The sequence below is a fragment of the Coturnix japonica genome, chromosome 1 (genome assembly GCF_001577835.2).
Source record: "Coturnix japonica isolate 7356 chromosome 1, Coturnix japonica 2.1, whole genome shotgun sequence".
NCBI classification, from domain to species: domain Eukaryota; kingdom Metazoa; phylum Chordata; class Aves; order Galliformes; family Phasianidae; genus Coturnix; species Coturnix japonica.
The window spans coordinates 5,279,561-5,293,498 of record NC_029516.1 but is presented as its reverse complement, the minus strand read 5'-3'; the positions used below and the strand labels follow the sequence as shown (position 1 = coordinate 5,293,498).

At 38.1% G+C, this 13,938-nt stretch overlaps 1 protein-coding gene across 19 annotated transcripts in view; it reads right to left on the bottom strand.

Moving 5' to 3' along the window:
* Positions 1-13,938, bottom strand: part of CELF2 (CUGBP Elav-like family member 2) — a 552,930-nt gene that overhangs the window by 46,977 nt on the left and 492,015 nt on the right. For all 19 annotated transcript variants that reach the window (XM_032441981.1, XM_032441939.1, XM_032441915.1 and 16 more), the window contains 3 exons: positions 11,631-11,710; positions 6,682-6,840; positions 5,209-5,272 (listed from right to left, as the gene is read on the bottom strand). In XM_032441981.1, coding sequence (XP_032297872.1) covers positions 5,209-5,272; positions 6,682-6,840; positions 11,631-11,710 — 303 coding nt within the window. The remainder of the gene's footprint in view (positions 1-5,208; positions 5,273-6,681; positions 6,841-11,630; positions 11,711-13,938) is intronic.

Sequence of the window (13,938 nt, the reverse complement as noted above, 5' to 3'; positions counted from 1 at the left end):
TCACTGACATTGTAGGCAGTCTGGATGCCCGATTTCCAAGCTGCTGCACGTCAGCGAGATGACTTCCAACCTCAGAGAGGCCAAGGGAATCAAAAGCCTCTCTCCCTCCTTCTGTTGTTTGTTGAAAGCCCAGCCAGACCTACAGATCTTGTATCCAGACTTGGCCAAACTCCACATCACACACTTTCACCATCTGAATAAGCACATCTCGTAAGCTTTTGGGCACTGGCTTTCCTCTCAGGGTGCTTCTCCTTCTCCCATGAATAGGAGCTACGTGTGGATTGGCAAGAGCCTCACTTGCTTCAAACTCTGGTTCTCCAAGAATGCTAAATCAAATTGTTTAAATTGTAGGGGTTAAATTAAGGACATTCAATGGAATTAGTATTAGAAAAGCTCAATGCTTTTAGTCCCTGAGGTCAACATTTTCAAAACTGGTAGTTATCTTTAAAAAACAGCTATCTCCCTTGAGTTGGAAAGAGTTTCTTGCTGACCTTTACTTTTAATATGATATCCCTAAAGAGGTCATAGCAGGAGAAGTCCTCCTTCAGTATGGCTCTGCTGGAATGAAGCCACCAACGAGTCAGAGGATATAAAGGATCCTTGGGCCAATGCAAAAGTATAGAGATTTTGTGCAGATGGCCCTTGGCTTCCAACTGGTCCCTCCAGATCCACTGAGCCAATACAACAATTAAAGGAAAATATTCAGAAAGCAGAATCTCACAGAGTTTCTCTCACCCATCTGCTCCTACAGACTCTGCAACAGGAGGAAATCTGGCTTGGGTTGCAGAAGAAGGGTGAAATGAATTGAAAAGGGCTCAGAATGGGCCAGAAGTTCATCCCAAAATGCAACCAAACTGTAAGAGAGTTTGGAATGTAATTGAAAAAAAAGAAGATATATTGAAAAAATATAAAAAGCCCCATCTGTAGAGGATTTAGAGATCTGAAAAGCCAAAAGCATGGATTCTTCTCCTGCATGACTTCAGAAAGCAAAACACACTGGCTGTCTACTAAAATTAAGAGAACTTCTTTGTGTTTTTAATGAGCACCGTACAAATTTATGTATTCTGAGCAGTCATATACATTGAAATATTGCTGCAAAGGGAAATGTTTATTCCAGCCAAAGCATTAATAAATGACAGAAAATCTTCATAGATTTTGGGGGCATTCAAATTTTCTACAGTAATCCAGTAGAATATAAAAGCCTCCGTGTTTACGCTTCCCAGGTTCTTACACAGGCACTTTTGCTTAAAAAACTTCTGTTTTTGGATCCAACTCAGTGCCAGACAAATTCAATACAAGCATTCAAGCGACATCCATCACCTTTGAACTATACCTTCCATGCAATTTGTATATATTTGAAGAAGGAATCTTTTTTTCTTGAAAGCTTGCAAGTGCTTAATGCAGCTTGCATTGTCTTTCTAAAATAAGACAATCAAATCATATAATGAAATTCATCCACATTATTAGCTTTCCCCAAAGACAAAGACAGGCAAGACATTGAAGCTTGCAAGGCGTGTGAGGGAAAACGCTGTCTTTAAATTAGCATTAGCAGATATTGGAGGAGGAAAGAAAAGCAAGGAAGTAATCACTATAAAATATACACCCAGTGATGGTATGCACTTACATGTTTTACAAAGAGTGATAAAGCAGAGTTTGGCAAGGTAGAGAGAGCTCGTGTAATCAAGACCGGGGGATTATAATAGTCAAGGCAAAACTGCAAATTCTCTTTGGTTTGGCTCCTGAAATAAAATGATTTCATGAAAATATCATTTTTCAATAAAAATGTGAACATCTAAGCTGGGGAATTGAGTGCGCCACCTTAAGGCTTGGAAAGCTAAATGGCAACCTACTGCTTTTTGCCTCTCAAATTCAAATATCACAAATTTTAGCGAGGCCAGAATCACGATTTACTTGGACATTAAAATTAATTCATGAACACAGGGCAAAGAAAACACTGAACACACAGCAGTGCTAGTGGGCTGCTACAGCAAGAACAGGATTCACGTTTGGAGTTGATGCTTTGAGTGTTTAATGTTTGTATGCTAGTGAGTTCTTGAGACAAATCCTCATTTTTCTTTGGATCAGATCCTTGTCTTTTAAACAAGATCCAGTTGTGTTACTAAAAGTGTCTATGCAAACATCACTTCCAGTAAAGCCAAAGATATAAACTATAAAAGAATAAAAAATAATTCAAATACTCTGAGTTTCTGCTTGCAAAGAAAATTTATTTAAGAAATACTGTTGATGAGGAAATACTTCTTTAAATTTATATTTATATACATGTATGTATATTTATGAAGAAACTTAAATTTATATTTATATACATGTATAGAGTGTGTGCTGTATACCTTCTGTGTAGCTCAGAGAAGACATGAGCTTTAGCAGTACAAGTTAATACTTGTAGATCTGGTGGTCCTTAATTTTGGATGAGGGAGCAGCTACATTAAGCATCCCAATTTAGCAAACTGTGACTTCATTGGGACTTCTGCACTCAAAAGGCACTAGAGGCCTGACACATAAGTAAAAGTGAGAATTCCACAGCATCTGCGGCTTTTGATCAAACTTTTAGTGCCTGGATTCAGTGGTAAGCACACTCACTGACTTCAAAGACAAAAGTCTGACCCCTCAAACACGCTGCACGTGCTTGAATAAATTCTGGCGTGCAGAACTACTCAAGCATGCAGATTCTGTCTTTACTTATCCTGAGGAATGCCTAAGCCTGCCCATTAAATTCAGCACAAGAACCAGAACAAATATTTGACTGTAAGCACATTTTTTAGCTCAAAGAACATGCAAGCATCAATAACCTATCTTCTAAGCATCTTAGTCGTGTGTAGACTTCAGTCTTCAACTTGAAATATTCTATTAATAAGCAAGCCATACACAATGTGAAAAATACATACTGGGTTCATTTTCTTGTAAAATGAATGCAAATAGCTTATGTAAAAAAACTCTGCGCCTTTATGCTGCTTTGTGGGCTGTGAGAACAAACATTCAAGAATAGCTTCTGCAGCTGAGATCTTGTTGGAGACACAGGAGCATTTTCTATTCCTTCTATAAAACACACCATGTGAGTCTTCAGTACTGAGTGCACAGAATAACACAGCACTGAAGATAAAGTCCTGAAGAATTTTTGATTTCCAGGGAGAGGACATGAACTCTTGGTCCTAACAGTGAAATAACATTTAGTCTTTTGTGCTTCTTTGTAGAACTTGGAGAGAAAACTTAATATCACTAATTTGATCTCCAACAGTAAGGTTTACGAGTTACATGTTTTGGGGAAAGGAAGAAGTCAATTTAGAACAGTTTTTATAATGAAATTATAAATTAAAATTGTTTTCCAGGAGAGGCAGTCAGTCATTAAATCACCCTGTATCTGAACACATTAGCAATTTAATCTTTAGTCAAGAAGGTATATTCCTCAAGTAAAAGTGATGTGCTGCCACAATTTCTTTATTAGCATCAAGACGATATGACTTTCAGAGAGTGAATCCTGGATCGAAAGCCCATCCTCAAGTTACTCGACTAAAATTCTTAGTTTTGACACAGTTGTTTGAGACAAAGCTGAATCTACACTACCTGGCAGGAAAAGGCAACAGAAAACTTCTAAGGTGCACATAATGCAGTAGAGATTGCATTATTTTTCTTCAGTGTCTCAGTTCCTTCCTTTCACAGTCTTAACCAAATATGAAAACATTAAACACAATCTCTGAGCTCAAAGCCACTTCCAAAACTGCCAAGTATAAAACTGTTACTGAATTGCTCTGTTCTGTTTATCATATTAAGATACATTTTTAGATGAAAAAAAAAAAAAAAAAAAAAAAAAAAAGCTAGATTGCAAGCATAACATAATAGAACCAGCAAGCACTGCCAGCAGGTCTGAGGAAGAGAGAATAATTCAGAGATATTGTCATCTGTAGGCCAATTTATATTGTCAGACAGCAGGTTCGCATTAGTCTCTGATGTTGCTGCAATAATGGCATAATGTAACGATTGAGCAAAGGATACCTGTGGGGTACAGCAATGCTGTGTGGTAGATCTGTACCTGTTAAAAGTATTTCAGAATTCATTCAAAGCCGAATCAGAAGAAGCAGAAGACCAGGATTAGAAGAAGAGTGAGAAATGACGTTCAGAAAGACTTGTGAATATTTTAGTCTTTTGTGATGATGAAGCAAGCATAATATTGTATGCTATCGATTCAGTGGGTTTACAATTAAAACAAACTAATGCAGCAGTTTAGGGGGGTTGGGGGGGTTGTGCTTCCCTTTTTTTCCCCCTTCTAACAGCAACAACAACAAAAAAAGCTTTTCTAACAGTTTCTCGCGGTGGGCATAATGTGCATCTGTGCTCTGATTTACTGCACATGCTGCCTTCTCCAGCATCATGTTAAGTTAGGGTATCAGCATGGTAGGTCACACAGTGGGAGCGACCTTTTGCTAATCACTACACATCAGTTACTACTGGCACGCAGCTCATTACTAAGAAACCCTCCAACGAGCTGGCTTTCAAATATGCTCACGCTTTGATTTTTTTTTCCTTTTATTTCTTTCTCTCTTTCTTTTCTTTTTCTTTTTTTCTTTTTTTTTTCTTTTTTTTTTCCCCCAGACTAAAGATTGTACTTTTACATAAAAGCTTCTGTTGTGTAATTTTGTCAACTAGGGCTCCAAAGTCAAAAAGGCACCCAGTTAATTTTCCATCATTATAAACGGAGCCTGAAAATCCATACTGAAGGTAGGCCTGTAATCTTGGGTTTCATTAAAAAGGTCAGAACGTTTTTACTTACCACCTATTATTAAAATGTTTGAGGACTGCCATTAATTTGATTTTTCAGGACACAGAAATCTCGCTGGAAATTAGAACATAATCCTGCTGTTGCTTTACTGACACTTTTCATAGGGAAGGATACAGCTGCAGGGACCAAGAGCTCTCCTGCAATTTACAATTGGTTACTTTGGACAAATGGCAGGTGACTAATGCAAGACAAACTGTTTGCTCAACCTGGGAGCACTGGGTTTAATTTCAGTTTCTGAAAGAGGGGAGAAAGTGTTTCTATTGATGTTGAACTGTGAGTTGTCCTCTGCCAGTACATCTGCCACGTTCAATACACAACAGCCCCCTGCCCGACAATGTGATTATTAGAGATACAGAATTTGATGGCTAAAGAATACAAAACATAGCTGGAACAGAATGAAATGATTTTTAACTTACCGGCCATTTGCTGAATGCCGCTGAAGGCACCCAAGTTACTGGAGGAAGTTGCTTGCTGCAGAAGCTGCAAATTAACAACACAAAACAGCAATCTATCTGACATCAGTGTAACAAATGAAGATAAGTGTAAAATGAGCAATCATTTCACATTTGGAGTATTTATGCTTTCCTTTACATTTATATAGTCTCTTGCTTCTGTCTGTTGGAATGAACATCCCTAGAGTCAATGCTGTAAATCCATATTAATGTCTAATCTCTATTAAGAAACACAGAGGCACAAGGGAAACTCAATAACATCGCTGCTTTAAAACAATTAATCAATTTATTCTTTTTAACAACCAGGTGTTAAATCTATTTAAACCAACATAGCATGACTAATTACAACCCTCTGTAGTCTAGTAGTTGCTATAACTCATCTCTGTCAATCACGGTCCATTCTCCACCACCCTCTTGAATTCAGTTTTTTCTTTATTATCTATATGAATCAAGCACAGATACTCATTAGACTGGTATTTGTATACAGCAATTTAGCCCACCTCAGTATTAATTAGCCTACCTCAATACCGATATATATATTTAATTGCCAGGTAAATTGCTGTTTATCATTATATCACTATACCAACACATTTTATGCATACAAATTATGCACTTATGCGTATACAGTACAGATACAGATGCATCTATTTGTCTCAGAATCATCAGAAACTCCCCAAATTATGGAAAAGCTACCCAACCTGTACACTCAGCTCCATAAAAAGCAGAAAATCCCTTACAGCAATGCTGCAAGGGAGACTTGGCAATCCAGGACCTAAGACCCACAGCTGTGTATTTTAGCTTTCTCCATCAGGGGCAGCAGCTAGCACATGTTTTTCATCTTACATATAGATCAAAGAAAATATCATTTTAAATTTATGAGAGACAAATTGCTTTCCTCTGCCACCTTCCCTTCTGTTAAAGATAGTATGAATCACGCATGTTTAGCATTGAAGGGACCATGCATTAAAGTAGAAGTAATTTCCAGATGAAAATATGTAAAATTAGAGCACTGAACCACAACATCCTAGTTTAGAAGCTGCATCATACAGATATGGACTGTTCAGTGTTGTGTTCAGATGCCTATCTGTCTTCCCCTAAGGAATAACTTAAATTTTATTCCCGCAATGAATAACAGAATATAATGTTAAAAAGAACAATAAAACTAATGGAGTAAAATTTTATTTTTCAGCATGAGTAAACTTTAAATGCTTGCCTTGGACAGCAGTGATGCATTGAAATGTTATTCAGATTTTATTCTTTGCTATTTACTTTTAAATCATGCAATAAACATGCAAAGTTTTCTTAATATAGAAGTAGACATACTAAACGTCCTGCAGAATTTAGCATTTCACTGAAGGAAGTTTACTATTGCTAGTTTTCATGGGTCTAAAATAAATACAGCGTGCTATAGGTGCACCGCCTCTGATGTGAACTTACAGCTAGATATTGTGGTGTGAGTCCTCCGAGACCCGTGAGGTTTCCCCAAGTGGCAGTATTGAGCTGTTGCATCTGCTGTGCCAACTGCTGCTGCAAACGCCGCTGCTCTTTGTCCTTTTGGGTATCAGCAAATTTCACCACGATTGGCGAAGAGCAGCCCTGTGGTTAGACAGATCAGGAAACAGAAGTGTTAAATCACACTGAGCCAACCCTGCACCATGAGCTCAGCCACATCCCCTAGGGCCGCTGGCAATGGCTCGACCTGATAGCTTTTTTCTCTTTGTGACTGACGTGTGTAGGACCATGAGGACTAAGATTTTCAGTTTCTCAGGAAAAGAGGCTGTAGAGAAATTATTGATTCCCCATTTCTTTTTATAAAGCACCTTTCCTCAGGCTCTCTTTTCCTTCCAGCTATCAAAACTGCTGCCAGAGACAGCAAGTGTACCAGTCCTCTTTAATTAAGCTTCACAGCTGATGAGATGGACATGTTACTTTGTCTGCAGTCTGTTTTCAAGGCATCGCCAAAGGGAGAGGTGTCCAACCTCCCTGCTGCCAGTGACCACACAGCCAACATAGCCCTGTCACACAGGCTCCCTGTGCTTGGTGCAGCTGTCTTGTCTACCCAAAATAAATAGGACTGCGAGCACTGGATTTACTGCAGCATCATCGGTGATGGGTCATTGATTCCTTCCATATCAAGGACCTCGAATGAACACCAGGGGCGATGCTATGAGGACAACTCACCCAACTGCAGCCTGCTCCTGGGCACACTTTGTGTTGAGCACCCTTGAGGTGTGAACAAAAGGCAGGATGTAAACGAAAAGTGACTACTTCTGGTGGAAGCACCCCATTCCTGATTTACACCATTTTTTAAGGTTTTATTCTATTTTCCTATTGCTTCAATGAGCCTCTTGTTACATGATACAGGAAGGCTGCAAGACACCTTGGGAAACAGGCTGTAGGAAAGAACTTGAGATCTGGTCTGCAGCCTGTTCCTCACCCATCTCAGGGATCCTTGAGAAGCAGTGGACTGGGTGGGTTGTTGAGGCACCTAAACATTTCTCTTGGACCTCAGGTTGGGTATTCCTGGGCAAAGTCGCTGAGAGAACGAGACGTGAATGTGAAAGATGTCCCTATTACTCTTACCCTATTTTTTTTATCCCCACTATCAAATGCTTTCATATTTTAACCTTTTTAGACTTCATTTTTTTTTCAAATCAAGAGAACAAACTCTATACTGCAGTCATTCAGTTCTTAATTCAGGCATTCTGTGAGTCACAGAAGCTGCCAATCCATTCCTTACTGTTTTCTAACTACAGGAACCAATGAATAACTTCCCTCCACCTGCCATGCTTTATTATACTAATTTTGTGTCTAACTTCAATCTGCACATAATGGTAGGAGTGAAAGATGACTCAAGTCCAAAAAAGACAGCAGCATTTTAGCCAACGTGTACAATGTGGGATGGGGAGGGGGGCTATACTTAGCTAACGCTTCCCATGGCTGCTCTCGCAACACTGGGAACATCTGCAGCAAAGTTTATGTCCTTTATAATCTACAGAGAACAGTTGAGTACCTTTTCTCTGAAGAACCTCACACCAGGACAAATTCTAAGAACATTCAAAATCAACGAGAAAATGATGAAATAAACCACAATAATAATATCTCTCGTATGAAGATCTCCCATCAATACTCTTCCTTTAGAATTATCATAGAAAATCATCACTTGTGATTTATTATTCCACCTCCAGTTCCTTCTCTGTGTGTTTCATTGTAATACTGTCTTTCGGTGTTTCAGTGAGAAAAAAAAGAGAAATGTACCTCTCCAGCAATCAAATAAAGATTATGAAAGAGTCAGCTTGTTACAAAATTACCTCTCTTCAATGATTTTTATATTAGTATTAAAAACAAGCTCCTTTAATAAAAAAAAAAAAAAAGAAAGAAAAGGAGCTGGGGGTGGGAGGGTGTGGAAGAAATTTTTCTGCTTCAGCTAACAAAAAAGCAAGCTGTACCGTATTTAATATGAGCTTTGGTAGTGTTGGGCTAATCAAAACCAGAACTTACTGACTGCTACCTAGACGTGCAGGAGAATCAAATCTACTTCCAAAGAAACAGAACTGAATTTTAGAGGAAGAAATATTTTATGGCTATTTCAGTTCTCAGTTCAGCAGCTCAGCACTTGACACTACAGCTGACATATTTATGAATGCTTAAATGTCAGTAAATTGTATAAAAACAATATCTCTGCAATTTATGAATCTATAATTCATTTTTTTTCACTGTCTGCTCTATATTTCATCACTTCATCATTTTCAAGAGAGCAAACATTCTGAAGACTGAAATTATATGTAGCAAGTGGCTCTATATGAGCAAAGGGTTGTTATTGTTGCATCAAATTCACTCCACGATAACAAATTAGTGTCTTCTACTGGTGCTGCATTTCAATGCCTTAAACAAACAAACAAAACCCACGGAAATGAGACAGAAGAACAGCAGTTATGTTTTTAAGATCAGCTGATTAAACCAGGCCAGAAAGTCAGATGCAAAAAGTAGTAAAATAACTCATTATTTTAAGAGATATATTCATCTGGACATTAACATCCCCATTGTTCTTTCTGTGCCCATTCTGAAAATACATCTTGGTCAATGATGTGTGACAAGAAACCAAAAATAATGAAATCAGAAAAAAAAAAAAATCTGCAGTAACTGAGTTGAGATGTGACTGTGTAATACGTATTCTCCCCAAAGCCCATCTTTTTTTTTTGCATTCAGTGTGAAACAAATGCATCCAAGGACCACAGTTTCAGGCTGAGAGGCAAGATTTAACACTAGGTAATGTAAGCAAACTTTTTGCTAGAAGAGCATTGACAAAATTGTCTTGCTTAAAGAGTGACTTCTGCTTTCCGTTTTTCCATTTTCCATCCTTAAGGTGCACCCCTCTTTCTCATGCAGTGGCTTGGCATCTGCACCCCATCTAGAGCAATTTTACTCCTGACAGCTGGTCCTGCCTTCGTATTTTTCTTTGTGTTGGCCATACGGTGTACAGACACTGTTCAGCCCATCACCTCTGGAGCTGAAGGGTGTACTGCTTCTCTCCAAGAAGGAACTCCCAGCCTAAGTTCAGCTGGCACAAAGACCCAGATGATCCAATTGCAAAATACTTGTAACTGCCTTGACTTGCCAGTTTGGGGTTCTCAAAGACTAATTATTCTATAGAACTGAAGTAAGCAGGAGTATTAAAACAAAATACAGCCTCACTTGGAGTACTGCATTTAACAGAATAGGTGAATTTGTCTGGGATGTATTATCTCTTTAATGTTATCTTCTGAGGTAGACCTGTGTAAAATTCATCTTGCTAGACAGAAAAATACATTAAAGCACATGGAAAAAAATATAGGTAAAACACAATATTACCAATAAACATTTTCTTTTTACATCGAATCAAACCCAGCCAAATATATAGATCTGAATTAATGGAGCAGTGCATGGCAGACAAATTACTATGAGTGTTATTCCAAGGACTCAAAGTGGCAGTTTTTTCACAATATACTGTCAGACTGCATATATTGTATAGCACTGGCTTTCTAGTAAAGGTAATTTCAAACATTCTTGTCTCCATTGGAGGATTCTCATCTAAAACTGCATACTTAGGGTCTAAAAATGCATTGCACTGAAAAGAAAAACACATCAATTATAAAATAAGCGCAACCAAATTCAAACATGATGCTTGGAGAGACAATAGCTTTGCAATGCCAGCATCATTACTTGTCGTATACAGGAAACAGTTAGTGACATTTTCATGCACTGCCTTCTTGTTCCTTTGCCTTTTCCTCCTCTCTCCACCCTCCCACCCCTGCTCTTCCCCCCCTGGCTTGTTACACAAAGCAGCTAACGACATGACGCAATAATGATTGTTTAGCACCCCGCATGCTTTGGGAGACTAGGGCATTGCAAAGAAAAATCACTGAGAGAAATCGAAAGGTCCTGGTGTAAAAATAAATAAAAAGAAACAAGTGCACATAACATCAATGCCACCTCTGAGAAAAATCATCACTACACAAAGATACAATATACATAATACAATATAACATGCACTCTCCAATGATAAGCTAGAAGATCCAGAGTAAGTAAAGACTTTAATACTTGTGCGGTTTTTTGTGCAAAATTCTGAAAGACCATGACAAAAATCACAGACTGACAAAAGTTTGAGATTGCCAGACAAGCCGTGGCACTTGATCACCACTCCAATGACCGGATCGTTAGCCTGCTGCTGGATTCACGTTAAGTGAATGGGTTTCAAGTTTCATGTTGCTCATTGTTATAAAATATGAGGCCGTAGAGGCAATGTGGGAGGAGATAGAGCTTGAGAGGGGCCAGGCACGGTGGTGCTCTGTAGGAAGCTTCGATATGCTCTGTCATCATTAGCATTTTTATTGGCTATATGAAGAAGGAGAAATTATATTAGCTTAAAAAGAGATTCTATTTGCAGGAAAACACATGCACTAGTAACTCAGTGTGGCCACGTTAAATCTCTTGAGCATTTTCTCAGAGCAGCATAAACCAGAACACTTAAAAATCTATTTAAAGGAAACTAAGATTTAAAAAAAAAATTTTTTTTTTTTGGGTGGGGGAAGGTGCTAATATTAACTGTAATTTACTCATTAGGTACACTCTTGAGTATGAGTGAAGAGTGGTATTCACAGCGATTTTATTTTCTGTGAATGCCACTGAAAACTGGATACAGAGCCGTGTTTGGAGACTGCAGCTTGATCGTGTGCTTCCAGGCCATTAAGAAAAACACATTTCACACGGAGAGGTAGAGTGAGTTGGCAAAAAGTTTAAATCTGTGATTGTCATGTGTCTGATCTGGTCCAGGAGAGCATGGCTTTACCATTCGCAATCATTTGCACAAAGAAAACAAAGAAAGGGCAAATGATACAGTACTGTACCTCCATGGTCTGAGACTGGTGCATGGCTTTGATTGCATTCTGTGCCATTGCCCTTGTAGAAAATGTGACAAACGCACAGCCTGTGGGAACAAGGGGACAGGGAGCAGGAAAGACAAAAAACAACAAGACAAAAGGGTTGGACGCTTGTTAAACCAACACAGTCTACGAGAACGGCCACAAGACGACACTGTTCTCAGTAGTACATAAAAATAAACAACTTCTCTAGTTTATTTATCGACAGTGCTGACTTGCTAATCCGACCATAGATGAAAGAAAAAACAAAATTAGGTGGGGATGGGTGAGGAAAAAAGGATTTATTTCCTTAATTTAGGTGTTTTTGTTTTTGTTTGTTTGTTTTTGTTCTTTAGCCACAGGTTTAACACACGTAAGGCTTTTTTTTTTTTTTTTTTTTTTTTTTTTAATGCAGAGTTTGGATTGCATAGTTTAGTCCATTTGGGCCATGCATTAATAGCTGCTTGCTATGGCTTTTGTAGGTAAATACTAGACAGTGAATAAACAACTGGCACCACTGGCAGCTGAGCTGAGAATTTAAAGGAGAGCATAATTTCACTTACATATTACTGTGATGCACCAAGAACAACCGTACAAGTAAGGATGAGAAAAACTCGACTGCGTACCCTGCAACTAATTGCAAAAAGACTCAGACAAAATTCAGTAACGTAGGTGGAATCTCAACATTTAAGAAAATAACATATTAAGAATAAAAATCTTTATGATTTTTGCTTCTCAGAGTCCTAGGTACAAGTATAATTCTTTGATCTATGAAAGCTACCAAGAGCTTGAACAATTCAAAAGCTGTGTGCATGAATAACTAAAAAATCACTTTTCTTCCTCTATAGCCTTTTAAATCATAATGAAAAGCCAGTAGGCGAATGCCTGGGCTATTTTTCCACTCTTTTACTATTGTCAGTCATACCTATACTGGGCATGGTATGGGTCAACTTTCTTAGTGCATGACTCACTGCCCTTTTGACTAATAAAAACAGTGCCTTCTGAGATTTACATTTTATTCTTCATGCACCCTTGGGCATCTTAAAGAAAAAGACTGTGAAATTAATGCAGATTCGGGCTGATTTTGTAATAATACCATGGCGCACTAAAAGCTTAGCTAAAGCAACACAGACTTATTTCACTTGTGATCTCTAATGACTTTAAAAGTGCATTGATTTTCAGCTCCCTTAGCCTTGCACAGTTTGAACTTAGGTTTCAGAGAATAATTTAGTGTTCCACTCAATTTCCTCAAAACATTATTATTATTACTACTTAAAAGATTTCCAAATGAAGCAAATCTAAGCACTGAGAGGCTAAAGCATATTGTCATTTTAGAGCTAATACATGAAAGCTGCATTCTGGCATCAAAAATACAATGTTGTTGCCCCTGTGGCCAATGGGCAAAATTAACAATTTTGCAATCCAACAAGCAACAGATTGTTTGGTTTATGCAAATCAATTTGAGGCATAAAATACCTTTTCTTTTTAGCTCCGTGTGTACCTGGTGAGATTATCAAGTCAAGACTGTATTCACATTTTAATCAAACAACAGTAAGAGAAAGCAATGCCTGATCATTACCCAAAAGCACTACATCTAGTCATGAAAATAAAGTCAATGCATTTTTGCATCATGCGATACTTTTTTTCTCATTAACGTCAAAGCCCTTGGTACAGGACAACCTAAACTGGCTTATGTACCTCTGTCTGATAGACCAGCATTAGAAAATAAGAAGAAGGATTCTTTTTAACACAAACATCATGGCAGTGTCATGACTCTACTGATGATGTCTTACAGCTGTTCAGACACAACTACTGTACTACCGTTATTCAGCAACAAAGTCCTGTCAAAGAAAATGATGTAATGAATGGCTTTCTGTACGGCATTCTAGACCAAATGTGCATAGAAGGGTAAATAAATTACAGTACCTCTGCTAGCTTCCATAATGCTGCTGTGCACTAAAATGAAAGAGGCCCAAATTTACCATTGAAGTAATCTCTCCAACAAAAACATTTTTGTTATTATCATTAGAAGAGGAAATATCACCAAGGGTTTGCATTTCTTGTCTTGCAAATTCAAAAGGGGGGTGAGTACAAATAGTGATATACCAGAGAACAGGCAAGAAACCCCATAGAGCCTTGAGTAATATTGTTTACAACGGTCAAGAATCTACTCCATTCACTTCTCTTGCTCTCATTATCCAGGAGTGTGTAGCATAGTGACAATTACTGAATTGGAGGCTTAGAATGCATAAAAAACATGTAAAATGTCAACAAAAATCAATAAGACACAGTTTAT